Raw genomic sequence first — 27,911 nt, forward strand, 5'->3', positions numbered from 1 at the left:
GGCACTCATCCACAGATTCAATCAATAAGCACATCGACCTGGACCCAATATACCAACCACTGCAGCGGACAGCTGGAACTGACAACCGGAAGCGGCAGATTCAAACCACTACAAATGCCGAAGGAAAGATCACAGAAGTGCTTCACAGGAGGCTCCCAAGCACTGAGGATGTCACTTAGATAGAGGACGAAATGTCTGCAACACAAATTCCCAGCTCGGCGAACAGAACCACAACAACAAGCATCCGAGCTACAAATCTTATCACAAACTTGGTGAGTGCTTTCCAATGACTGCCTCTCCCACATTCTTCCTCATTGCTCTTTAAGTGGTATTTTTCCCTGTAGTAATTACTCACCTTAAGGGTTGTTATCACTGATGGTGAAGTAGCTCAGCCCAAGCTTCTCAACTAACAAAATCAATTCCATGATAATTTGCCATCAAATAAAGTATTGGTAGTGTGACAAGCTTATCAACACAATTTACATTTTGACTGCTTTCCTCTATACACACACGCACAGAAACAGTAGTTACAAGATGTGCATAGAAACCTAGTGGTCAAAGCTGACTCCACATCATAAGCAAAGATTAACGTTCGGTTATCTGTGAAACTGACAGTTAACTAGTAGCATTTTGCTGTGAAGGCAAGCCTACTTTATCACAACTTTAAATGATCAGATATTTTCCTTCTATGCCCCAAGATCTCATAACATAACCCATGTCTCAGGCACAATTGAGGCCTATTCTATTGTAAAATGGCAACCAGTCAGCCAAAATAAAGTGTGATTGATTATTTCTCATATCCAACAGGTTTCTATCAGTAGGTGGTGGGGAGTGGAGAGGATGACAGACAGTGAGAGGGACAATGTTTAGCCATTAACGTACATTGACAAAACTCTTTTTAAATGGCCATCATGTACCTTAGCTCTTTTTTTTCCAGTCCACATTAAGATTTATCAGTTTAAGTTACTGACTACTTTGGTTACTGCAGATAATTCAATCACTCCCTTACTTTTTATTCCCCTCAAAGTAGCAGCCTGGTTTTTTTCTCAAGCTTTGAAAAATTTGGCAGCCCAAACTCATTTGAAACACTGGCACAAAAAGAAAATACATCAAATGATAAAGAATATAACATTTCTAATCACTTATCATTGAGTAAAAGTGAAGTCACCATAGCCCTGGATGACAGTAGGGCTGCTCACTCATTGCAGAGAAGGTGGTGGTTTAACCTGAGGGTCACCGCGCCTCAGCTGAGGGACAAGTTTGAGAAGGTGGGACCTTCACAGTAACCTCAGTTGATGCAGGAATCGAGCCTGCGCTGTTGGCATCACAGCACTGCAAATCAGCAATTCAGCCAACCAATTTTTATTACAGCATGTACAACAACATGGGAGAAAGAAACTGTTTCACTAAGCAAGGGTTTGTAGAATGAACCAAGCTGAATGAAAATCATGATTCTCAAAAAAAAAATGGTCACTTAGACTCAGATGTACAAATTGGGAACAGGTCCTTTGGTCCAATTTATCCATGCTGACCAAATATTCTAAATTAACCTAGACCCATTTTCCAGCATTTGGCCCAAACCCCTTTAAACCCCTTCCTATTGATATACTCATCCAAATGCTTGTTTAATGTTGTAATTATAGCTGTCTCCATCACCACCACCTCTGGCAGCTCATTTCAAACATGAAAACGTTGCCCCTTAGGTCACTTTTAAATCTTTCCTCTCTCACCTATGCTCTCTAGTATTCAACTCTCCTATCCTGGGGAAAAGACACTGACTATTCACCCTATTCATGCCCCTCATGATTTTATAAACTTTGAAGGTTACTCTTCAGCCTCTCTCTGTAGCTCAAAACCTTCAACCCCATCAACATCCTTGTAAATCTTTTCTGAACCCTTTCAAGTTTCACAACACACCAGCACTGAATACATTATGCCAAAAATGCCCTCACCAATGTCCTGTACAGCCATAACATGACATCCCAACTCTTATACTCAATGCACTGACCAATAAAGGCAAGTATTCTGAATGACTTCTTCATTACCCTGTCTAACTGAAACTCCATTTTCAAGGAACTACAAACCTGCACGCCAAGGTCTCTTTGTTCAGCAACACTGCTCAGGACCTCAAGTCCTGCCCTGATTTGCCTTATCAAAATGCAGTACCTCACATTTATCAAAATTAATTAGATCAGAACAAGAACACCTGTAGTTTAGAACATCATCCCCATCTATTTATTTATTAAACATGCTAAACCTGAATTAAACCTTGCTTAAACCACACTTGGATACTGTGTGCAGGCTGATCACCATACGAGAAATATAAAAAGAGAAACTGAAGTGAGTACACAGACAAGATTGACAAGGTTGATCACAAATGTGTGGGGTCACGTGTCAGGGAAGGGTTGATAGGTTACATCTCTTTTCTGAAAGGCAGCCAAAAAGGGATGCAATAGAGGTCTTTAAAATGATGAGAGGGTTTAAAAGACTGGATAAAGACAGAATGCTTCCTTTCAGAGGGAAAAGCATACCTTGAGGTCACAAGGTAGTCACCAAGAAATCCAACAGGGAAATATGGAAGTTCTGCAGAATTGGATTACAAAAATGAAGGCTGCACAGGGAGTGGTTGAATCAAATATCATATAGGTGTTTATGGGGAAGATAGACAAGATCAGAGGGAGAAAGGAATAGAGGGGTCAGGGTTATAGATGAGCATAGGTGACAGAGACTCGAGTGGAGCAGTAACACTGATGTGAACTGATTGGAACAAATCACAGAATCAGTAACACTGATGTGAACTGATTGGAACAAATCACAGAATCCCTACAGTGTGGAAACAGACCATTTAGCCCATTGAGTCCATAATGACCCTTCGAACAGCACCCCACCCAGGCTCACTCCCCTACGCTATCAGTGTAACCCTGCATTTCCCACGGCTAACTCACCTAGCCTGCACATCCCGAGGCACTATGGACAATTTAGCATGGCCAATCCACCTAGCCTGCACATTTGTGGAGTGCAGGAGGAAACCCACACAGACACGGGGAGAATGTGCAAACTCCACACAGACAGTCGCCCGATGGAGGAATCGAACCCGGGTTCCTGGCACTGAGAGGCAGCAATGCTAGCCACTGAGCCATGGTGCTGCCCTAATAAGGCATGTTTGCATCTTCTATAGTGTATACAATTGTCTTCATAGGATAAAAAGCTTATGCAATGATATAAAGTTGGTAATTCCACCAGGATGGAAAATTACTGCATTATTTGCATGTACCTCCAGTTTCCCACCACACCCCACTGAAAGGCAAAGCAAGCTTTGCACTAATGAAAATTTTCACATTGCAATCCCATTCTGAGACTGTTACACCAGGGCAATGGTGTAAGATGATGAGGGGAAGAAAAAAGCTGCACTACTTGGCGAGCAGTAACAGTGAGGGCATATTTACGTTTTGCTTCCCACTCGCAGGGTCAAACATGACAACAACCTCAGGTGGGATAATTAGAAACACCATATTCAGCAAACACACTGCCTTTGAAAACAGTCAAATGGATTTCATATATTTATTTCTGCTCAGTGCCACTCTCTCTCATCCTCTCTATAACATCACCAGCTGACAAATGAGATGGTTAGGCTTGCCAACCTTTCACAGCAATATGCCTTATAAGAAGCCATAAGAGATATTACTTTTCATCCATATGACTGCGCATCTTCTTCAGTTTTTGCATGATGCTGCTGGTCTCACTGCCTGAAATCGAAACAGGGGAGGGACTTCGCGTCTCCATATCTGTTTGCAGGGGACTGGAAGTGGGGCTCACTTTAGAAACATTCTCCACTTCTGGTTGTTCTGCATTCCACTGCTCCTGTCGAGTTGGAACCTGAGAATATAACAAGATGGACGCATGGAAAGTTAAGTTTGCTCCTAAAAGGAAACAACTCCAGAATTAGTTGCAGTGAAACACAGATGAGATTCAGAGACTGCTTTCTGCAAATAAGCAGCATCATTTCCTTTCAGGCAGGCAGAGCTTTTCATTTACTGGGGTCAGCAATTTTAATACACAAGTAAACAATGGTATGCGCATCATATCTGGAGTGCTCAAGAGGTACATATTGCAAATTTAGAAGATGTAATGCAGCTTCTAGAATGATAATTTGGTTAAAAGTAAATTATGACTAGGCCTGTAATCCTGCCAACTCCAGCACTCTTGAGTATGGAAGATTAGGGAATACCTAATTTAGTTTCAGGCATTTATGATGATGAAAGGAACTAATATGATAGCTGGAGATAATCTTTTTGTGGTGTGGGAGACCAGAACAAGGGGTCATAATTTTAAAACCAATGTTAAGCCATTCAGGAAAGGCTTTCATATATAGGGTGGTGCGAATCCCAATATTTACCCTTTCCTACCTCTCCCTGCTTTGCCCCATTCAAAAAAATGTTTTAGGCTTTCAATTAATTGTAATTTCAAAACTGAGACACTGATTTTTTTTTGTTTGTTGGGAATGTTTATTAAGGGAAACAGAAACTAAGGCAGGGAGATGTAGATCAATTATAATAGAAGTAAGTGCAAACAGGTGAGTGACTCAACAACCGAGTCCCATTCCTATGCTCATGATCAAGTGCAAAAATGTTTTGACACCTTTGTAGGATATGCTGATAACAGGTTGGAGCCAGATTGCAGGGAGCGAAAGAACAGGAGTATACATAAATTGGGCTGAAAGCTCCATTTCTTGTGCTGTCACTTCTACAGAATGCAGAACAAAACTCGATATCGATGAATACAAAGGATGGTATTCTCGGCAGCAGCAGATATTCCAGCACATACAGATTTTAGGTTGCAGAGATTTGGTCTCCACAAAAATAAACATGTGAACATATTATCAACTTAATATTTTACAGAAAAGATATAAGAATGGTTTGTCTGCTATTGAGAAACATCAACTTGAGCCTCGGTACTTTTATTAAGTTTTATTTATATTGTAATAATAATATAGATTAGAAACCTTGCTGATAGCAAAATTGGATTGAAAGTGATCACCCCTCATTACACCCCTCATTAATGCTGCTGAGTAAGTAATTCCTTACTTTAGGAGTAACCTTGCATTGAACAGTTCGGGAAGGTAGGTTGTTTGCAAATGGCGGGATACTAACCAACTTGCTCTCCCCAGCTGATTTGAGTTTCTCCTGAATTTTGATGGTGGTCTGGCGCATACGTTGAATCTCCTCCTGCTGTTTCAGAATCATCTGCCTTTCCTTGTGAGCAGCCTTGTTGGCTTCTTGAAGACGCTTGATTTCAGCCTGTGATGAAATTGGATGCAATGTATTACCATGTTAGAGACTAACCAAACACGCCTTTACATTGTCAATAAATTTATTTTGACAACAAACTACAAACAAAAATGAAGTCAGGACACACAAGCCACAACCCATCAACTTATAAGTTGCAGAGTTTCCAGGTGGCACTGTGCAAGCTTTACAAAATATAATGCTTGGTCTTGATGAAAACTTTGTTTTTTCAGACAAAATGTATGTGCAACACTCATTCAAACAGACAAGTACTCCAGGTGGAAAATTATCATGAATAGTAACTCATTCTTTTTCGACAACTGATGTCTGAGTGAGCATTTCTGATTTTATTTCAGAAGGTTGCTTTCTGATCTGTCAGGATTTGGAGATGCCAGTGTTGGACTGGGGTGTACAAAGTTAAAAATCATAACACCAGGTTGTAGTCCAAAGGGTTAACTGGAAGCACTAGCTTTCAGAGCGCTGCTCCTTCATCAGGTGGTAGCAGAGTACACAATTGTAAGACACAGAATTTATAGCAAAAGTTTAGTGTGATGTAACTGAAACTATACACTGAAAAATACCTTGATCGCTTGTTAAGTCTCTCATCTGTTAGAATGATCATGTTAGTTCCACTTTCATATCTAAATCACAAAACTTTTTTTAAAAAAGTTACATTTTCAGGTTAACTTTAACAATTGGTGTCAGCCCAGATAATGTGTTGGAGTGGTGAGTTAACCTGAGTTCTGAAACCTGAAATACTGTCCTCAGCAGCCAAGTACTTCACAGGAGAGAAAGATGATGAACAGATAGACTTCCACTCTCGAGAATTGCGTATTAGCTCTTGCTGCTGAGCAAGTTGGAAAGTGTGCCTGTGTTCAGTGAATACAGAATCTGGCAAATCTGTAATTGGTCCAACAGCAAATAATGTAACATCCCATGTCTGCGTGACACTGCCTACAGATTGGCAACACCTATGCCAACAAAAATCAGCAACTTGTTGCAACCATCACTATATTTTTCTCATTTTTGGTTTGGAACTATGAGCTCAAGTTAAGAATTGAACTTTGAGAAGCAACTCGTTTTAAAACAAAAAAAGGGGAGAATGTCTGCTGCCCTGGAAAGATAATGCAGATTAATTACTGGTCTAAGAACACTCCAGATGTTTCAGCACCAGGGCGCTGCTGTGCTCAGAGACTAGTTGGACGTGAAATTAGACAATCTAGGAAGGACCGGTACTGCCAACTAGTGAATGTTGAAAAAGTGGTGGAAAACAAAGTGAATTGGTTCTGACTGGGTTTTGGGCAGGAGGCAGTTTTGGTTTGGACTTCTTCTGGACTGGTTGTCCTTGGTTGCTCTCTTTAGTTATTTTCCAGTGATTGACTTGTTGAAAGTTCTGAGGAAAAATTCCCAGACTGTAAAAAAAAAAGTTAAAGTCTCCAAAGGTCTGTGGAAGCCACTTGCATTGACCGGTGATTTTGGAAATCAAGTCCTATGTGCCTGTAATATGACTCAACCAATGATTTCATGAAGGCATGATATGCAGCAGATAGTCATTGAATGGGAAAATTGCAATTCATGTCATTTCTTTTCTAGTTTACCCATTAACTCTGTCAGTTGGTTTGTAATTATAGACCATGAGCCTTACTACTGTTGTAAGCAAAGTTTTGGAAAGGATTGTAAGAGATAGGATTTATAATCATCTAGAAAGGAATAATTTGATTAGGAATATTCAACACTTTTGTGAAGGGTAGGCTGCGCCTCACAAATCTTAGAGTTCTTTGTAAAGGTGACCAAACAGGTGGATGAGAGTAAACAGTTGATATGATGTGTATGGATTTCACTGAATCGTTAGATAAGGTTCCCCATGTTCGGCTATTGCACAAAATACAGAGGCATGGGATTGAGGGCAATTTAGCAGTTTGGATCAGAAACTGACTACCTGTAAGATGACATAGGGTGGTGTTCATCGTACAGTTGTTACTAGTGGTGTGCCACAAAGATCAGTTTTGGGGCCACGACCGTTTCTCATTTTTATAAATGACCTGGATGAGGGCTTAGAAGGATGGGTTAGTAAATTTGCAGAAGACACTAAATAGTCGGTGGAGTTGTGAACAGTGCGGAAGGATGTTGCAGGTTACAAAGGGACATAGATAAGCTGCAGAGCAAGGCTGAGGGGTAGCAAATGGAGTTTAATGTGTATAGTGAGAGATTATTCACTAGAGAAGTAGTAACAGGAATACAGAGTACTGGGCTAAAGGCAAGATTCTTGGTAGTGTAGATGAGCAGAGAGATCTCATTGCCCATGTGCATAGATCCCTGAATCAGGATGAGAAAATTGTAAAGAAGGCATATGGTGTGTTAGCTTTTATTGGTAGAGAGATTGAGTTTCAGAGCCATGAGGTCATGTTACAGATGTACAAAACTCTGGTGCGGCCGCACTTGGAGTAATGCACACGGTTCTGGTCACCGTATTATAAGAAGGATGTGGAAACATTGGAAAGGGTGCAGGGGAGATATACCAGGATGTTGCCTGGCATGGAGGGAAGGTTTTATGAGGAAAGGCTGAGAGACTGAAGGCTGTTTTTGTTGCAGAGAAGGTTAACAGGTGACTTAATAGAGGCATACAAGATGATCAGAGGATTACATAGGGTTGACAGTGACAGCCTTTTTCCTCAGATGGTGATGGCTAGCACAAGGGCACATAGCTTTAAATTGAGGGGTGATAGATATAGGACAGATGTCTGAAGTAGGTTCTTTACTCAGTAGTAAGGGTGTGGAATGCCCTGCCTGTAACAGTAGTGGACTCACCAACATGAAGAGCATTTAAATGGTCATTGGATAACCATATGGATGATAATGGAATAGTGTCGGTTAGATGGACTTTAGATGAGTTTCACAGGTTGGTGCGACATCAAGAGCCGAAGGGCCTGTACTGCACTGGAATGTTCTATGTAAGTAAGGTTAATGTTCAAAGAAGATTGACCTTGCATTGTATATATTAATTTGATTTCCTTACAGTCCATCTGCATTCTGTTAAACTTGTTTTATTTTTGTTTAAGTTCTAACCTTGGTGTCCAAGTGTGTTATTGCTAAAGTCAGGTTAGGAACAATTGAGCAATTCTGAGAGTTAGTTAATATCTCAATTTCACTGTGTTCTAACTTGTGGTAGTCTTGCTAATTTGACTTGGCTTGTAATTTGTCTCAAACTTCAAATTTGCAATTGATGAATATGACAGGACAAAGGGAAAACCATAAAGGTGGCTTTAGGACAAAGTAATATGAAACAAAGAGACAGGGCAATGTTTTAATCAGGCTCATGGCAGCAACTCACCACCTTTTCCAAAGCAATTAGGATTCCAAAATAAGTGATCACCTAAACAGCAATACCATGTCTTGTAAGCAGTTTTAAAAAAAAACAAACACATAAAGGGCAAGGGGGAAAGCAAGGGTGAAAAATGAAACTTTTAAATGGCAGTAAATGTTGCATCCATTACCTTAATGTCATAAATTAAAGACAAGTCAAGGGCACTTGACAACCAGCCATAGCTGGTTGTATTGTAAGAGCTCATTCATTGCAATAACAAGCAAGCAGCTAATTTATTTCACATGGAGGGATAAGGCAGGGGGAAAGTCAACAAATTCAAAATACAACAAGTTGCCTAAAATGCATTGTGGCCTCATTGTACAATCATTCTTAGAGTCATACAGTCATAGAGATGCACAGCACAGAAACAGACCCTTCGGTCCAACTCGTCCATGCTGAACAGATATCCTAACCCAATTAGTCCCACTTGCCAGCACTTGGCCCATATCCTTCTAAACCCTTCCTAATCATATACCCATCCAAATGCCTCTTAAATGTTGCAATTGTACCAGCCTCCTCCACATCCTCTAGCAGCTAACTCCATACACGTACTACCCTCTGTGTGAAAAAGTTGCCCCTTAGGTCTCTTTTATATCTTTCCCCTCACCCTCTAGTTCTGGACTCCCTGGCCCTAGGGAAAAGACTTTGTCTATTTACCCTATCCATGCCCTTCATAATTTTGTAAACCTCTATAAAGATTACCCCTCAGCCTCAGACGCTCCAGGAAAGACAGCCCCAGCCTGTTGAACCTCTCCCTATAGCTCAAATCCTCCAACCCTGGGAACATACTTGTAAATCTTTTCTGAACCCTTTCAAGTTTCACAACATCTTTCCGATAGGAAGGAGACCAGAATTGCACGCAATATTCCAAGTGGCCTAACCAATGTCCTGTACAGCCATAACATGACCTCCCAACTCCTGTACTCAATACTCTGATCAATAAATGCAAGTGCACCAAATGCCTTCTTCACTGTCCTATCTATCTCCACTTTCAAGGAGCTATGAATCTGCACTCCAAGGTCCCTCTGTTCAGCAACACTCCCTCAGATCTTACCATTAAGTGTATAAGTCTTGCTCAGATTTGCTTTCCCACAATGCAGTACCTCGCATTTATCTCAATTACACTCCATCTGCCACTTCTCAGCCCACTGGCCCATCTGACCAAGATCCTGTTGTAATCTGAGGTAATCTTCTTCGCTGTCCACTACACCTCCAATTTTGGTGTCATCTGCAAACTGACTAACTATGCCTCTTCAGCTCACATCCAAATCATTTATATAAATGACCCAGCATCGATCCTTGTGGCACTCCACTGGTCAATGGCCTCCAGTCTGAAAAACAACCCTCCACTACCACTCTCTATCTTCTGCCTTTGAGCCAGTTCTGTATCCAAATGGCTAGTTCTCCCTGTATTCCGTGAGATCTAACCTTGCTAACCAGTCTCCCAGGGAGGACCTTGTCAAATGCCTTACTGAAGTCCATATAGATCACATCTACCACTCTGCCCTCATCAATCCTCTGTTAATTCTTCAAAAAAAAACTTACGCACAAAGCCATGTTGACTATCCCTAATCAATCCTTGCCTTTCCAAATACATGGACATCCTGTCCCTCGGGATTCCCTCCAACAACTTGCCCACCACTGACATCTGGTTTGTCCTTATCACCGTTCTTGAACAGAGCCACCACGTTAGCCAACCTCCAGTCTTCTGGCACCTCACCTGTGACTATCAATGATACAAGTATCTCAGCAAGAGGCCCAGCAATCACTTCCCTAGCTTCCCAAAGAGTTCTAAGGTACACCTGATCGGGTCCTGGGGATTTATCCACCTTTTTGCATTTCAAGACATCCAGCACTTCCTCCTCTGTAATATGGACTTTTTTAAAGATGTCACCATCTATTTCCCTACATTCTATATCTACCATGTCCTTTTCCACAGTAAATACTGATGCAAAATACTCGTTTTGTATTTCTCCGCCTTGCTGATCTTTGAAGGGGCCCTACTCTCTCCCCAGTTACCCTTTTGTCCTTAATGTATTTGTGAAAACCCTTTGGATTCTCCTTAATTCTATTTGCCAAAGCTATCTCATATCCCCTTTTTGCCCTCCTCATTTCCCTCTTACGTATACTCCTATGGTCTTTAGACTCTTCTAAGGATTCACTCGATCTATCCTGTCTATACCGGACATATACTTCCTTCTTTTTTCTTAACCAAACCCTCAATTTCTTTCGTCATCCAACATTCCCTATAACTACCAGTTTTTCCTTTCACCCTAACAGGAATATACTTGCTCTGGACTCTTGTTACCTCATTTCTAAAGGCTTCCCATTTTCCAGCCGTACCTTTACCTGTGAACATCTGCCCCCAATCAGCTTTTGAATATTCTTGCCTAATACTGTCAAAGTTGGCCTTTCTCCAGTTTAGAACTTCAACTTTTAGGTCTGGTCTATCCTTGACCATCACTGTTTTGAATCTAATAGAATTATGATCCAAAGTGGCCCCAAAGTGCTCCCCCACTGACACCTCAGTCACCTGCCCTTCCTTATTTCCCAAGAGTAGGTCAAGTTTTGCACCTTCTCTAGTAGGTGAATCAGAAATTTTTCTTGTACACACGTAACAAATTCCTCTCCATCTAAAGCCGTAACACTATGGAATTCCCAGTCTATGTTTGGAAAATTAAAATCCTCTACCATAGGCACTGTATTATTCTTACAGATAACTGAGATCTCCTTACAAATTTGTTTCTCAATTGCCCTGACTATTAGTGGGTCTATGATACAATCCGAATAAGGTGATCATCCCTTTCTTATTTCTGAATTCCACCCAAATATCTTCCCTGGATGTATTTCCAGGAATATCCTCCCTCAGTACAGCTGTAATGTTATCCCTCATCAAAAACACCACTCCCCCCTCCTCTCTTGCCTCCCTTTCTATCCTTCCTGTAGCATTCTCAAGGTTTGATTAATAATCCTCCCCTTACTCTGCACTACTGAAAATAATCATAGCAAAGCATTGCCAGTAGGAAAATCTTATTCAGAAACATCATGGCATGGAAATGTATCCCTAAGCACAGCATATACTTTACATTCAGCAGCATTTCAAGGAACAACTTGATCGTCAGTAACAAAAAAGGTTTGCAACCAAATCGGAACCTTGGGGAAACATGCTCATTCATGAAGTATTAGTGGATAGCCTGACATTTTCCCTGGCATTCAGTGGGTCATACCTGCTCCTGCTGCAGCCTGAGCAGAAGCCCACGTTGTCTCTTACGGATGGGTGGCATCTTGTCATCTTCTCCCTTGTCTCGAAGGCGTCTGGTTAGAGAACATGGCAAAGTCACATGAACATAGAACATAAGAGCACACTACAGGCCCTTCAGCCCTCGTTGCGCCGAACTGTAGACGCAATCTGAAGCCCATTTATCCTACACTATTTCATTTTCATCCATATGTTTATCAAATGATCATTTAAATGCCCTTGAAGTTAGTGAGTCCACTATTGTTGCAGGCAGGGCATTCCACACCCAAACTACTGAGTAAAGAACATATCTCTGACATCTGTCCGATCTCGACCACTCCTCAATTTAAAGCTATGTCCCCTTGTACTCGCCATCACCAGCGGAAAAAGGCTGTCTGTCCACCCTACCTAACCCTCTGAACATATGTCTCAATTGTCACCTCTCAACCTTCTTCTCTCTAATAAAAACAGCCTCACGTCCCTCAGCCTTTCCTTAGAAGACCTTCCCTCCACACCAGGTAACATCCTCGTAAATCTCCTCTGAATCCTTTCCAAAGCTTCCACTTCCTTTCTATAATGCCGTGACCAGAACTATACGCAATAATTCAAGTGCTGCCACAGAGTTTTGTGCAGCTGTAACATGACCTTGTGGCACCGAAACTCAATCCCTCGACCATTAAAGGGGACACATCATATGCCTTAACAAACCTATCAACCTGGGTGGCAACTTTTGGGGATCTACGTACATGGACACAGATCTTGCCGCTCAACTGTACTACCAAGAATCTTACCATTAGCCCAGGACTCTCTATTCCTGTTGCTCCTTCAGAACTGAATCACCTCACACCTTTCTGCATTAAACTCCATTTTCCACCTCTCAGCCCAGCTCTACAGCTTATCCAGATCCCTCTGTAATCTGCAACATCCTTCAGCACTATCCACAACTCCACTGATCTTAGTGTTATCTGCAAATTTGCTCACCCATCCTTCTATGCCCTCATCTAGGTCATTTATAAAAATGACAAACAGCAGATCCTTGTGGTACACCACTCGTTACTGAACTCCAGGATGAACATTCCCATCAAACACCACCCTTTATCGTCTTTCAGCTAGACAATTTCTGATCCAAACCACTAAAATCACCCTCAATCCCATGCCTCCGTATTTTGTGCAATAGCTTACCACGGGGAAACTTAAATCCCTTACTGAAATCCAGATACACTACATCAACCGCTTACCCTCATTCACCTGTTTGGTCACTTTCTCAAAAGAACTCAATAAGGTTTGTGAGGCACGACCTACCCTCCAGAAAACGTGTTGACTATCCCTAATCAACTTATTCATCTCTAGATGATTACAAATCCTACCACTTATAACCTTTTCCAACACTTTACCCACACTGAAGGCAGACTCACTAGTCTATAATTACAAGGGTTGTCTCTATTCCTGTTCTTGAACAAGGGGACCACATTCCTCCAGTCTTCTGGCACTATTCCTGTAGACAATGACGACGTAAAGATCAAAGCTAAGGGTTCTGCAATCTGTCTGGCTTTCCACAGAATCCTAGGATAAATCCCATCAGGCCCAGGGGACTTATCAATTTTCACACTTTCCAAGTTTACTAACACCTTCTCTTTGTGAACCTCAATCCTGTCTAGTCTAGTAGACAACAGCACTGTATTCTCCTAACACTTCTTCCAGTGTGAATACTGATGAAAAATATTCATTTAGGGCTTCCCCATCTCCTCTGACTCCACGCAAAACTTCCCACAACTATCCTTGATTGACTAGAGAAAGATTAGGGCCATTCTTTTATTCCTACTAAACCTATAGAAAGCTTTAAGTTTTTCCTTGCTCCTATCTGCCAACGAACTTCTCATGTCCCCTCCTGGCTCCTCTTAGTTCTCTATTTTGGTCTTTCCTGGCTAACTTGTAACTGTCAAGTGCCCTGACTGAGCTTCACATCTCATCCTAACATAAGTTTTCATCTTCCGCTTGACAAGAGATTCAACTTCTTTAGGAAGTACACATGGTATAATGATGCACTAATTTACGACAAACTTGAGTAAATCTGCCCAAGGAGATCACACATTTTCACCACTGCTGAATTAGCAACTAAACCAGAAAGAGAATGATCAGGGTTTAAGATTTTGTTAAACAGCAAATCCTTCTTGATATTTTATAACTTTAATGCCCCTCCATGCTTGTCAAACTCAATTTGGAGAAAATTTATTTCAACAAGGTATTGTTTTATTCTCAAAATTAAAAAGGGTATTTTAAAAGAAAATCTGGAAATAAAAAGTTGGTGTCAGTAAAAGTGTCCACAAAGATGCTAAACAGCCATTAAAAACCTAACTAATTCATGAACGGTGTTTGAAGGAGGAAATCCTCAGTCCACAACTATTCTGGCATATGTGACTAAAGTATCATGGCAGCGTGGTTGGCATGCACACCATAAATACCAAGCAATGACCATCTCTTGCAATTTTTTTGATATGAAGTGGTATTATCATCACTGGTTCCCTTGCAATTAACACATTAGAGTTACCCTCTACCTGAAACTGAACCAGATCAGCTATAAAATATTTGTCAATAAAAACAGGTCAGAGGCTAAAACTTCTTCACTAAGTAACTCACTTCTTGTCTCCCCAGTACCTGCCCAAGAAACATAACACCAAAAAGGATGTAGCAACCTGCTTGATAAGCACCCCATTCACCAATCTATACATTCACACCCTTCACCAATAAACAGTGAGAGCTATGAGCACTATATTATGCACTGCAGGAACTCACTCAATTCCTTCAACAGCATCTTCAAAGCCTGCGACCTCTATCACCTAAAAGGACACAGGCAGTAGATAACATGGTAACACCATTACTTGTAAGTTCCTCTCCAAGCCACACACTGTCCTGACTTAGGAATACGTCATTCCTTCACTGCTATAGGATCAAAATCCCAGGTACTCCTTTCCTGTCAGCATTGTGGTTGTATCTGTAGCAGGTGAACTGCAGATGTTTGAGGAAATGGCTCACTATCTCCTTCCCAAGTACAATGAAAGATGGACAAGACTGGTCTTAACAGCAGTGCTGACATCCATTGAAAAAATTTGTTAAAAATCCTGACCCATGGGTTAGGACAACAGTCTTGCATCAATCTGTTCCAGAACCCTGAACTCCAAACTAACAGCACTTGAGAGTTTTAATGTTTATATTTACCAAGCAGCCTGCGGTAGCTCAAGGTAGCTCACCACCATGACCATTTCGAGAATGAGGGATAAGTAAATAAATACCAGCATTACTGAAAACATCCCAAGTCCAAAGAACAAACTTGAAAATTTGAAAACAAAATCTAAATTACTTCATTCTACTCAATCCAAACAGTGATAAGAGGAAAGATGATGTGAATAATGAGATTCTACACTACAGCCTCACTGCAATGAGAAAAGACAACAGCTTTCCCCCTTCTCCTGAAAGTATTACTAGAAGTATCTGCACATTCTTACATTGCATTTTTGAAAGGCTATTCATCTTAACATCACTGCATAGGTCAGCTACTCACTTTTTCTGGTGCTCCAACCAGGCCAGCTCTGCTTTGGTCTTCTCCTTCAAGGCTCGTTCTCGAAGTTTGAGGAGTGACACCTGGTGCTGTGCACGCATCTCCTCCTCCTTCATGTATTGTCGCACCATCTCCATGGTGAATTTAGAGAAACTGTCTTGTCCCCCAGAGAAGGGCATGCTCAAATCATGCTGAATAGCGAAAGACAGGAGAACAAACAGTACAGAGTGAAATGAGCTGGTTCCCCTGACTCAAGTAAAACTTGCTCCATAATCCACAAAAACTCAGGACTGAGTGCAGACAACAACAACAATTAAAAGGAGTTGGAGTATCATCAGACATGCCAATCATGCTGCATCACAAGTGATCCCATCAAACTATCCCAATATTTATCAGGATGAGTAAATGCTGACTATCTCATTTCATCATCTGTAAAACACATTAAGACTGGCAAAGTCCCTCATACTGATAATTTTCTGGTCAGGACTCCAGTTACTAATTTGCTGCTAGGTTCTGATAAAAAACCAAAAACAGAATAGGAGTTGCACGTACAGAGAATAAGGGTGTCATGGTTACATCAACATTAACCAGGAGGTGGCTATTTAGCTTCTTGAGCCTATTCCACCAATCACCCAAATCATGGTCATCTTCAACATCATGACAAATCCTTGTCTTTGTCCCATAATCCTTCAGCATTTTGGTTAAAAATCTACCAATCTCAGATTTAAAATTTGTAACTGATTTCACATCAATCACTGTTTGTGGAAGGGAGTTTCAAACTTCATCCATTTCCATGAGCAAACGTGTTCCACAATATCACACCTCAATGTTCTGACTCTCACATTTTATCTATTCAATCTCTCTTCTTAAATTAAGCCTCGGAGCCCGAGTATCACTTCAGTAAGTCTACATTGCACTTCCACCAAGAGTGATACTCTTCTTAAGCCATGGTGCCCAGCCCTGACGGCTTGGACTGACTAGGTTTTGAACTGCTGAAGCATGACTTCTAATCCTTTGTTTTCGAGTCTTCTTTGGACATAAATGTCAACATTCCACTGGCCCCTAGATCACTTTTCTGAGCCTGTTTGTGACATTTTCATGAACTGTATACAGCTGGGTCATCCCCATCAAGTTCCTTTGAACTCTATGCTCTCGATTTTCACAATCAAGAAATATCCTATTTTGATCTGACCTCTCACTTGCCGGCACAAACTCATCTGTGGTTTTGTTCATTTACTTAATCTATCAAGATTGCTTTCTGATTTTATGCTTCCATCTACCTACACTTGAGATTGCTGCTAATCTGTAGAGTGGCCTCAAATTTTGAATGTGGCTTTCCTTTCATTATGAATAGCGAATGTTTAGGGCTCCAACATAGATTCGTGCAGGTTATCTCTAACCATATGCTTCCAATTAGAGTATCTCTTATTATCTGCACAAATGTCTCTTGTTCAAATCAAATTCCTCTGCAAGCGCCACTTGTCTTTGCATCTTATTACCACTTTTAATGGACAGTAGAAAGTTATATATTCAGGGACATACTTAGCAGTCAAATTTAGCTTGTGTTTACCTGACTAGGTGAGCAAGGAATCCCAGTAAATATTAATCTTTGTCTTCACAAAATGGTAACTTGATCACAAAGATTAACAAAGTAAAAGATTTTTTCCTCTTTAAAATTTATAAACTCTGGGCATGTTGTTAGCAAGTGGTACTTATTTTTTGAAAAAACAGCCGCCACCCAACAGTTGGCTTACACTCATTGCCCCATTTGCTCCTTGCCCTCTAAATCTGAATCTCATGGCAGGATACCTAGGAGATAGAGAGGAGCAACTAATCCAAGCACTGAGATCCCACTAATTGGCTCCACCACTCACCCTTGGCTAACCATTAGGAGAACTCACTTTTACAGCTACTGAAGCCGATTGATCCTGCACTATGTCCTCATCGGAATCATCCTGCTGGCTGCGTTTCTTCTCCATATTAAAGCGGCGATGGCTCTCTGATGGCAGAAGGGAACGGAAGGATTTCTCTTCAATCTCATCTTCAGTCATAGACTCATCGAACTTAAGGGAGTACTCAGTGGCAACAGAAGCAGAGTCTGGAGAGACAATAAATGATTGACATTGTTCTTTGTTATTTTCCATTGCTCACTGAAAGATTTAAAACTTGAACATGAAATTAAAGGCTAAGCTAGAATCCTTGGATTAGTTATCTGCTCAAGGACCAGATATAGGTTACTATTATTGATTCAACACAACTGTTATGTTGAATCACACATTGTTTAAGGGGACATGTGCAAGTTTCCTTATGCACAACCACAGATCCAAGGGAAATACAAAGTTGAATTGAATAGCTTAAGCACATGACTGAATAAAGGAATCTTGCAATAAATCAGTGCAGAACATGTGACTATTTGACCCACATATCCTTTGGGTATGGAAGGAGTGTTTACGTGACAATTGATTTGATTGATTCTAATCATCTAACTGAAGAGACACCATTCCTCATTTAAGTCATGAGATCAGCAGAAGGACAAAACGTCATTTCTGGTTACCTTTCTCATCAGGTAATGAAGGCATACTGTCACTGTGGATCGAGTCGTCTGCTGCTGTTTGAACCACCTCTTCAATAGAGCTATTTCCCTTTGTACAGCGGGAGGTTCTGCTTTTCTCCAAGAATGGCAAAGAAGGGCTGTCTTGTCTACTGCTGCTGCTGCTGTTGCTGTAGAAAAGTCACAGATCAACACAGATGCATAGATTTAGAACACAAAACAGGTTCTCAGTATTTGTGATTTACACAGGCCTCCTTCTGTGTCTCTCCACCTAAACCCATCAACATATTTTTCTTCGATCTCTTGTATTCCAAGCTTCTTCTTGAATTCATCTGTTATTTACTTCAATTATTCCTGGTGGTGTAAGTTCTACATTCTAACCCCTTTCTGGGTTAAGGCTTTGACTCCCCACCTCCTGCAAATTCCCTGCTGGATTTAGTAGTGGCTTCAATTATACCCAGTGGATAGCGTCATTCACAAGCAGAAATATTTTTCTTTGTCAACCCTATCAAACCCCTAGATAACTTTAGTGACCTCGACCATGTCACTTTTTCAACGAGACAAGACTGTTCAATCTTGCTTGATGGATTCAAATTCAGTTTTGATATAACTCCAGTAAATAGTCTTAATATATTCTCTACTATCTCTACATTCATATTACAATATGAAGATCAGAACTGTCTGCAGTGCTCCAAGGGTGATCTGTTCATAGTTCTACGCATATCTAACACATCTCCATTCTGTAGCCCCAGAAATGCTCAACTTTTCTTTATAACCTTATGAACTGGTGCCATTTACTGCTAGTGGCTCCTTTCTATCTCCAGACCGCTCTGCCCTATTTAAGTACATATTTCCAAAGAGGAAGTGGTCTCTTTATTCTTTTGACCACAGTGTACTACCTCACACTTGGGTGGGCATTAACTTTCCACGACTTTGACTGGAATATTCCCTTAACCAAGTCTTCCCAACAGTAAGTCTTTCTAAAAACAAAACTCCAATATAGTAATGTTCTTAAACTAGTCAACCATTTATTATCTGAAAAGCACTAACTGTCCAGCTCAAGTTTGAACAAACGTTCTCTGCCACAGTTATTAAAATGTCACAAGCTGAACTACAACCATTATTTGCATTCATACTCATTGGAGGCCAAGAATGAGAGGTGGTCTAATTGAGGTATATAAAATGGTCAAGGGATTGACAAAGTAGACGGAGAGAAAATAATTCAATCTAAAATGAGTCGTAATTTTACAATAAAGGGGAAGTTGGAGGACTTGCCTCTCTCAGAGGATTGTGAATCTGTGGAATTCACTGCCTCAGAACCCTGTGGATTCTGGGACATTAAGTAAATTTAAAGAGGAGAAACACAGATTGTTAATTAGCAATGGGTTGAAGAGTTAAGGAAAACTGGCAGGAAAGTGGTGTTCAGGCCAAGATAAGATTAGCCACAACTGTATCAAACGGCAGAGCAGGTACGAGGAGCTGAATTAATAATCCTGCTCCTAATTCTTATGCTCTTATGTTCTTATTTCAAAAGGAGGAAGAAAGAGGAATGGAATAATGCAAGGTGTTTAATGGGCAAGGAATTAGAAAGACTATGGTGAGAGGCTATTTGATTTGGTAACGTGAGCCACAATACCTCCAAAGTAGTGGCAGCAGAGCAGCTGGCCCAGGCACAGAAAAAATACTTATGTCTCCTTTGTAGCATCCTTCTCCACCTATCCATTTCTAGCCTCTACCTTATTCCCTCCTCCCTAGCTTTCAGCCTGAATCTCATTCACCTATCACCTTGCAGCTTCTTTCTCCAAACCCACCATCACCAAATCCCCCATCAACATTCTGGGGGATTACTACTGACTAGAAATTGAACTAGACTAGCCATATAACTACTGTAGCCACAAGGGAAGGTCAGAGGCAATAAATCCTACAGAAAATACACTACTTCCCAAAACCGTGAAGCCTATCCACCATCTACAAGATGCAAATCAGGAGTGCAATAGAATATTTGCTACTTGGCTAGGTTTGGGTGCAGCCACAAGAACACTCAAAAAGCTTTACAGCATCTGGAAAAAGCAGACTGCTCGATTGGCACCACATTCACTCTCTCCACCACCAATGCTCAGAGCAGCAGTATGTACTATTCGACAAGATACACTGCAGAAATTCATAATACTTCGATAGGATCTTTCAAACCCATGACCAATGCCATCTAGAAGGGGAAGGGAAGCGGATTTATATGAACACTACCACCTGCAGGTTCCCTTCCTAACCACTAACAACTTCCAGCAGTCCTTAAGTGTCATTGGGTCAAAATTCTGGAACTCCCTCCCAACAGCACTACCAGTCGGCCTGCAACACATAGATTGCAGTGATTCAAAAAGGGAGTTCACAACCATCTTCTCAATGGCATTAGAATTAGGCAATAAATGTTCACACAGCCAGTGACACCCACATTCCATAAATTAATTAATTACTGAACACCGCCTCCTTCATTCCAAAACACCTCCATCCACAAATAGCTGCGCTTCTCAAACACAAGGCCTTGAGTAGCATGTGATAACCCACAAGGAGGCCAAAGCCACATTTAGGCCCTGAGCCATGCTCAGCAAGGGGTGGTCCTGAATGAACAATAATCCCCAGCGATTCACTCACCGTAGGCAACAGTGAAACTACCAGTTGCCAACTTTTTCACAAAGAGGTTGACCCGTACATGGAATGAACAGCCAGAGGAAGTGGTAGATGCAAGTACAGTTACAATATTTAAAAAGACATTTGGAGAGGTACATGAATAGGAAAGGCTGAGGAACACGGGTCAAAAGCAGGCAAATTGGACTAGTTTAGTTTGGGAAATTTGGTTGGCATTGACGAGTTGGACGGAAGGGTCCGTTTCCATGTCGTATGACTCTGATTCTATTCTTTTCAGCCACAGTGGCATTTTGCAATTGCCCCAACGTATGGTGTAATTGAACAAGTCAATGGAGGCTTTTGACACCAGGGTCACAGGACTCTGTAGGTAAGGTACTGAGTAGGAGCTGCAATTTAGTGGGCATTTAATAAACAAAATATGGAAGAAATATATAAGGAAATTATTGCAGATGGTGGAATCTGTACTGAAAACAACAAATGCTGGAGCTCACAGCAGGTCAGGCAGCATCCATGGAGACCAAGCAAGCTAATGTTAAGTATGGATGAGTCTATCAGAGCTCTGATGAAGAGTCATCTAGACTTGAAATGTTAGCTTCCATGCTTCACAGATTTTTAAAAAATTGTTTATGGGATGAGGGTGTCACTGGCTAGACAGCATTTTTTGCCCATCCCTAACTGCCCATGGAGCTTAAGAATCAACCTCATTGTTGTGTGTCTGGAGTCACATGTAGGCCAAACTAGGTAAGGATGGTAGTTTCCTACCGAAAGGATTTAGTGAATCAGAAGGGTTTTTCTGACAAAAGAATTCATGGTCATTAGATTCTTAATTCCAGATATTTATTGAATTCAAATTCCACCATCTCCTGTGGCACAATTCAAACCCAGTTCTCTAGGATGTTATCTGGATCTCTGGATTAACAGTCCAGCAATAATACCACTGGGCCATCACCTCCCCACTGTGATCTCCAGTATTTGTTGTTTTCAATACTGAAGAAATGTGTAATGGATTAATATTGTACTATATAAAAGCATAAAAGTGAACATAAAAAGCCCACCTCCGATCATGATGTTTGAGTCTGGATGAATCAGACAGACTGTCTAATGAAGCGGAGTTATGCATTTTAGTGTCCGGCAGTTTCTCTGCAGATCCACCTGGTGTTGGGCTGCACTCACTCTTTCTATGATGAAACAAAGAAAGAAACGACAATCAGCTACTTCCCGCTAAGTCTCTGGATTCAATTCCACCACAGCCATAGTAGTTGTTTTTTAATTCAAACAAATTTTTATGAGTGAAAGACATGTCAGCAAGCTCATCACCTCCTGTCTCAGTTCAATGGGAAATTGGGTCAATACTGCAGCACCTACTCTCCCTTGAACAGACTATCAGCTAATCTGAGTTTTCAATCTTGTTCTTTGGCAGGGTGCAACAGGTTTTGCACGAGGGAGCATGCAGACAGGACAAACCTCAATTATATTCAACACAAGAAAAGGCAATTCAGTTTAAATGCGAAGGATTAATTGAGATCAGGCCTCAGGTGAGGATACAAAATAATTAAGTTTGGAATTTACAGAGACATCAAGATTGTACATTCAATTACTGAAGTTTGTCTCATGTTTCTTTCCTAATCGATCTAATGAGATGTATTATGATACCTCTGGAGCAGGTGGGACTTATCCAGACCTTCTGGCTCAGTTGGAGACACTACCTCAGCATCACAAGAGCACTTTGTTTTAGGCTGAGTAACTGGTGGGTTACTTTGCCCAATTATCTTACTAATCTGGAAGATACTGTTACCATCCCAAAGAAGGGAAATAAGCAAGGTACATAATGGGAGGTAAGATGTTATAACAGTCTCTATCACAAGAGACAAAATATCTTCCAGCAGTTTTTTGTTCAACCTTCGATAGTTTGAAATTTTCAAATTTTCTGGCCTACCACCATCTTTGCAGTTCTGTACATCTTTTCTTTCAATTTGATGTTACCCATAATTCCCTTAGCTACGCACCACTGTTGCCACCTTTTCATACTGCATTTCTTTTACAAATATATATTGTTGAGAATTATAAAAATAACTGCATATATTCGGCTCCTTCTAACATGCTAACCTACAGTCCTATTCCAATTTAGCCAACTACTACTTTACACCCTTGTGACTGCCTTTATGTTTAGATATTAGTTTAAGAACCAAATTCCTCACCATAAAGCTAAATTCTATTATGCTGCATTGAATCTTACCAAAAGGGTCTTTTGGTTTGAACTCATTAATCAATCATACTGCCAGGTCTAAAATAGCTCGTTCCCAGATTGGTTCCAGAACAAACTGTGCCAAGAAAGTGTACAGAGCAGTCTACCTCAAATTGCTTCAGAAGGTAACATAAGCTGAGTGCACAATACTATTTTAACCAAGTGCCCTCTGAATACCAGGATTCTGTTGGAGCCCCAAAATTACTAGTCGTAGAACAGAATGGAATCCCTACAGTGTGGGGACAGGCCCTTCGAACCAACAAATCCATACCAACCGGCCAAAGAGTATCCCGTCCAAACCTATTCCTCTACCCTATTACTCTACGTTCACCTCTGGCTAATGCACCGAACCTGCACATCCCTGAACACTATGGGCAACTTAGCACGACCGATTCACCTAACCTGCAGATCTTTGGATTGTGGGAGGAAACCAGAGCACCTAGAGGAAACCCATGCAGACAAGGGCGAATGCACAAACTCCACACAGTCACCCGAGGCTGGAGTTGAACCTTGGTCCCTGGCACTGTAAAGCAGCAATGCTAACCACTGAGCTGCCCCCTTTTTTCCTAAAAGACTGAGTGCATTGACCCTACTTCTCCTGATCATAGATGATAGCAAAAACATCAAAAACTGTACAACGAGTGACAAACCTCAGGTTATTAAGCCAAGAAGCTTAATATTATTGATCAGGTTGGGGCAGTGTAAAAACCTTACCTGGATCAGTGGTGCTGGAAGAGTACAGCAATTCAGGCAGCATCCGACGAGCAGCAAAATCGACGTTTCGGGCAAAAGCCCTTCATCTTTATTCCTGATGAAGGGCTTTTGCCCGAAACGTCGATTTTGCTGCTCGTCGGATACTGCCTGAATTGCTGTACTCTTCCAGCACCACTGATCCAGAATCTGGTTTCCAGCATCTGCAGTCATTGTTTTTACCTTAAAAACCTTACCTGTCAGGTTCAGCTCTGGTTCGAAGTTGGTTCATGAAGTCTGAATGCTGCTGCCTCTGTTGGTCCAACAGCACTGTCACTGGCACAGGAGCTGTTCCATGAGGTAGGTTTGTGGCAGTCAGAGATCCTCCAGCAACCTGCGCACATGCCAACTCAGTCATCTAAACCAGCAAGAATTACCACAGCACAGATGAGAAGATAACTTGGATCACATTTTCCTTTTGAAATCAGAGGCCCCTATTCAACCCATCACACCTCTGCCGCCTCTTTGAAATAGCTATTTGACTAGACTTCTGCTCTCACAGTATTGCAAATAATTTCTTTTTGCAAGTATTCAAATTAATTTTGGAAGTTAATATTGAATCAGCTGCCACCTCCTTTCCAGATGATCTCAGCTCTTCTTTGAAACAGCAAAAACCAATGAGATCATTAAAATTGAAGCACCCAGTGTTAAAAAAATTCACATGCTCGGTCACTGGGACATGATGGGTTTTTTGCACAATGCTTAGCAAAACTTTATTTGAGACAAAAAGGAGAACTAAGAGAAAGGTGAACCACCTATGGTTAACAAAGGCAGTCAAGGAGAGTACCCACAAGGAAAAGAACGACTCAGCAACGGATGACTAAAAAAAAAGGAAGAAAATTGATCATGAAATTAAATTGACAAGAAACAAAAACGAACGGCAAGTGTTTCTACAGTATATAAAAAGTGAGTAGCTAAAGTGAGCATCAAACCCTTGGAGGTTCTGACTCGGGAATTGACGGATAATTTAAACCAATATTTTACATTGGTCTTCATGGAGGAGAATACCGTTACCATCCCAAAGATAGCAAAAAAAAAACCCAAGGTATTCATGGGAGGAAAAAACATAAAGGATCAAAGTAATGACAAACTGATAGGATTAAAGGCAGACAGGACCTAATGGCCTGTATCAAACATTTTTAAGGCAACTGGCTGCAGAGATATTCAAGGCACCAATTGAAACATTCCAGAATCAGTGGATACAGGAAGCATCCAGAGAATCGACTCGTCTGTTCAAGAAGGGAGGGAGACTGAAATCAAGAAACTATAGACTAGTTAGTTTAATGTCTGTTTTGGTAAAATGACAGTTGATTATTAAAGGAAGAAATAGCAGGACATTTCAAAAAACTTATCAGTAAACACAGCAGAATGGGTTTTATGAAAGGGAAACAATACTGGACAAATTTGCTAGAGTTCATTGAGGAGATAACAAGCAGGGCTGATAAAGGAGAATCCGATGATGTTCCATATTTGGATTTTAAAAATGCATTTGATAAGGTGCTACATAAAAGTTTATTGCACAAGATCGGAGCTCACGGTACTGGGAGTAATGTATTAGCATGTACAGAGAATTGGTTAACTACATTGGCTGTTGCGGATGCTCCACTTAGAATACTGTATACAATTTTAGCTCCCATATTTAGGAAATGATAAACCAGCATTGGAGGCCATTCAAAAAAGATTCACTTAGCTGCTTCCAGGATGAAAGAGTTGACCCATCAAGAATAGATGAACAGGTTAGGTCATTATTCAGTAGAGTCTAGACAAATAAGGGGTAATCTTATGGAAACAAGATTCTGAGGAGCTTGAAATGGTACATGTTGACTAGATGCTCAAGTACTAGTGACATTACAAAAGAGAACATTCATTTAAAAAACATAAAAGATTTTTTTCTCTCAGTAAATGGCTGGAATTCTCGAGCCCAAAGAATTGTGAAAACTAAATGGGGTAGTGGAATGGGTCTGGTTGGGTTACTCTTCAGAGGGTTTGGTGTGGACTTGTTGGGCTGAAGGGCTTGTTTCCACACTAGGGATTTTATGATTCTATCTCAATTTTTTTTTTAAAAAAAGGGTAGATTCAATTTTTGAAATATTGAGCAGTAGAGGGCTATGAGGATCAAGCATAAAAGATGAGTTGTGGCCTGGTTTGGCCCTGCCATGATCTGATAGAATGGGGGAGCAAGCTCAAGGGAACGAATGCCCTACACCTGCTCTGATTTCTTGAGGCTCCATTTCATGCTTCCTTTTCTCCAAAGGGGAGCATGATACAATGTGCTAAAAGATCTCAGATGTTGCGAAAAGGAGTGAAAATGGGGTGTTTATGTACTGATTCCAATGGCATTGATCCATCAATCACAGCTATGCAGTCATTAATACGAAGGCAATTCCCTCCATGAATAAAGGAAATCTACTACAGAGCTCATCCAAAGGGAATTCTTACCTTCACTAAACTCTTCCATCACATGACCCAAATTTGTACCCTCAGCTGTTTACTTTTTTGTTCACTTCCAGACATGACTATCTCAATGTTCTCTTGACTGAACTTTCATCAACTTCAACACATTCAAAAGCTCCACCGACTGTGTCCCCATATCAAGCCCCTTTTAACCATGATCCTCGTGCTTACTGATTCATGACTTGCCAACACCTTCAGTGTAAAAAAAATCCTATCCTTGCTCAGTCTGCAAGTTCCTTCAATCCTCAAAACGTTTGAAGTCTCTATATTCCCCCATTTAAGCATTTTCATTTTCACCACCTCAGCTCAGCACCGATGCTTTGACCTGTAAGGGCATCAGCTATGCAATTCTGTCCTAACCTGGCTAAAATAGGAACATTTTCTTCCTTTCCAACATTCTATCCAACCTATTTCTTTGACCAAGCAGTTGGTCATCTTTCTTAATATCATATGATATGCTGTTAAACTTTGCCCTGCTCTTCCTTGGGACATTTTACCACTTTAGAAAAATGAAACAAAATGAAACTGCAGTGACAATTAACTCAATCTGTATGAGAGAAATTCCTTCAAAACTTCAGAAAGTACTAGGTCTTCAGTATGACTGGGGGAAAGGGCCATCTTCTCAAGTACACTAGAATAAAGTACCTCTTTAACCTGACGTGCTGTAACAGCCGCCAGCCTAGCAACTTCCACCTGCTGAGTCATCATTTTAGTTGTGGACTCTTGCAGCATCTCTTGGCGAACTTGTACAAACTGCTGCAGAGATTCTGTATGTGCCTGAGAAGACAAAGAAAGGTTTTCACGTCCAGCAATTGATAATTCAGATACTTTAATCAAGAGACAGCACACTATTAAAATGCAATGTGGAATTGACTTATGATCCAGTAAGCACACTGCATTGGTCTTGCATCATGTTTTATCATGCAACGTAAGCTCACTGACATGGCTTTTGCTTTACAGTCAAGCTTTTAAGCCTTTCCCTCTCCTCCAATGTCACATCTAAGTACAGTAACCTAGACATGGTGTGATTTTGTTTTTGATTACCAGTATTTGCAGATCTTTGGTTTTTTGATTTAACCTGGTCGTGGCTTGCGAGATGGAGTGCAACTCCGCATCATGGAAACAATCTTAAAACTAAAAACTGACCATTCAGAACTAAAAATCAAGAATTATTTAATTCATTCTCAAGATGTAGATATCCCTGACACTTACTGTCCAACCACAACTGGCATTAAAAAGACGAAAGTTAGTGATCTTCTTAAACCATGGCAATCCATGTGGCTGCAAGATACTCCCAAAGTAAGTTAGACCACTATAGGCAGCAAAGGAAGAGCAATACATTTTAAAGTCGTTCCCAGGCATTTGCCACCCTGATCTTTCAGACAGTACAGGTCATGAGTCTAGAACTGTCAAAGGAGCCTTCAGTGAGGTATTGCAGAGCATCTTGTAGATGGTGCACCTTGTTGCTACCTTATACTGATGACAGAGGGAATAGACACTTAAGGTGGTGGACATGATTCAAATCATGCTGATGTTTTGTAATGGATGATGTTGAGCTTCCTGAGTATTGCTATAACTAGGCTGAAACTTTATTGCTGGAACAGCACAGCAGGTCAGGCAGCATCTAGGGAACAGAAGATTCGACGTTTCGGGCACATGCCCTTCCTCAGGAATGAGCAGAGAGTGTTCAGCAGGAGAAGATAAAAGGTAGGGAGGAGGGACTTGGAGGAGGGGCGTGGGAAATGTGATAGGTGGAAAGAGGTCAAGGTGAAGATGATAGGTCGGAGTAGGGTGGAGGCGGAGAGGGCAAGAAGAAGACTGCAGG

At 41.0% G+C, this 27,911-nt stretch overlaps 1 protein-coding gene across 6 annotated transcripts in view; it reads right to left on the reverse strand.

Moving 5' to 3' along the window:
* The window catches only part of cep350 (centrosomal protein 350), a 136,304-nt gene that overhangs the window by 46,368 nt on the left and 62,025 nt on the right, over nucleotides 1-27,911 (reverse strand). For 4 of the 6 annotated variants that reach the window (XM_043699940.1, XM_043699938.1, XM_043699939.1 and 1 more), the window contains exons 18-26: nucleotides 26,732-26,863; nucleotides 23,830-23,990; nucleotides 21,693-21,815; nucleotides 17,998-18,164; nucleotides 17,345-17,541; nucleotides 15,447-15,634; nucleotides 11,877-11,964; nucleotides 5,151-5,297; nucleotides 3,686-3,876 (exon numbers count right to left, since the gene is read on the reverse strand). In XM_043699940.1, the coding sequence (XP_043555875.1) occupies nucleotides 3,686-3,876; nucleotides 5,151-5,297; nucleotides 11,877-11,964; nucleotides 15,447-15,634; nucleotides 17,345-17,541; nucleotides 17,998-18,164; nucleotides 21,693-21,815; nucleotides 23,830-23,990; nucleotides 26,732-26,863 (1,394 nt within the window). The remainder of the gene's footprint in view (nucleotides 1-3,685; nucleotides 3,877-5,150; nucleotides 5,298-11,876; nucleotides 11,965-15,446; nucleotides 15,635-17,344; nucleotides 17,542-17,997; nucleotides 18,165-21,692; nucleotides 21,816-23,829; nucleotides 23,991-26,731; nucleotides 26,864-27,911) is intronic. The other 2 variants (XM_043699941.1, XM_043699942.1) reach the window with 2 other exon arrangements.

Source organism: Chiloscyllium plagiosum, chromosome 11 (genome assembly GCF_004010195.1).
Source record: "Chiloscyllium plagiosum isolate BGI_BamShark_2017 chromosome 11, ASM401019v2, whole genome shotgun sequence".
NCBI classification, from domain to species: domain Eukaryota; kingdom Metazoa; phylum Chordata; class Chondrichthyes; order Orectolobiformes; family Hemiscylliidae; genus Chiloscyllium; species Chiloscyllium plagiosum.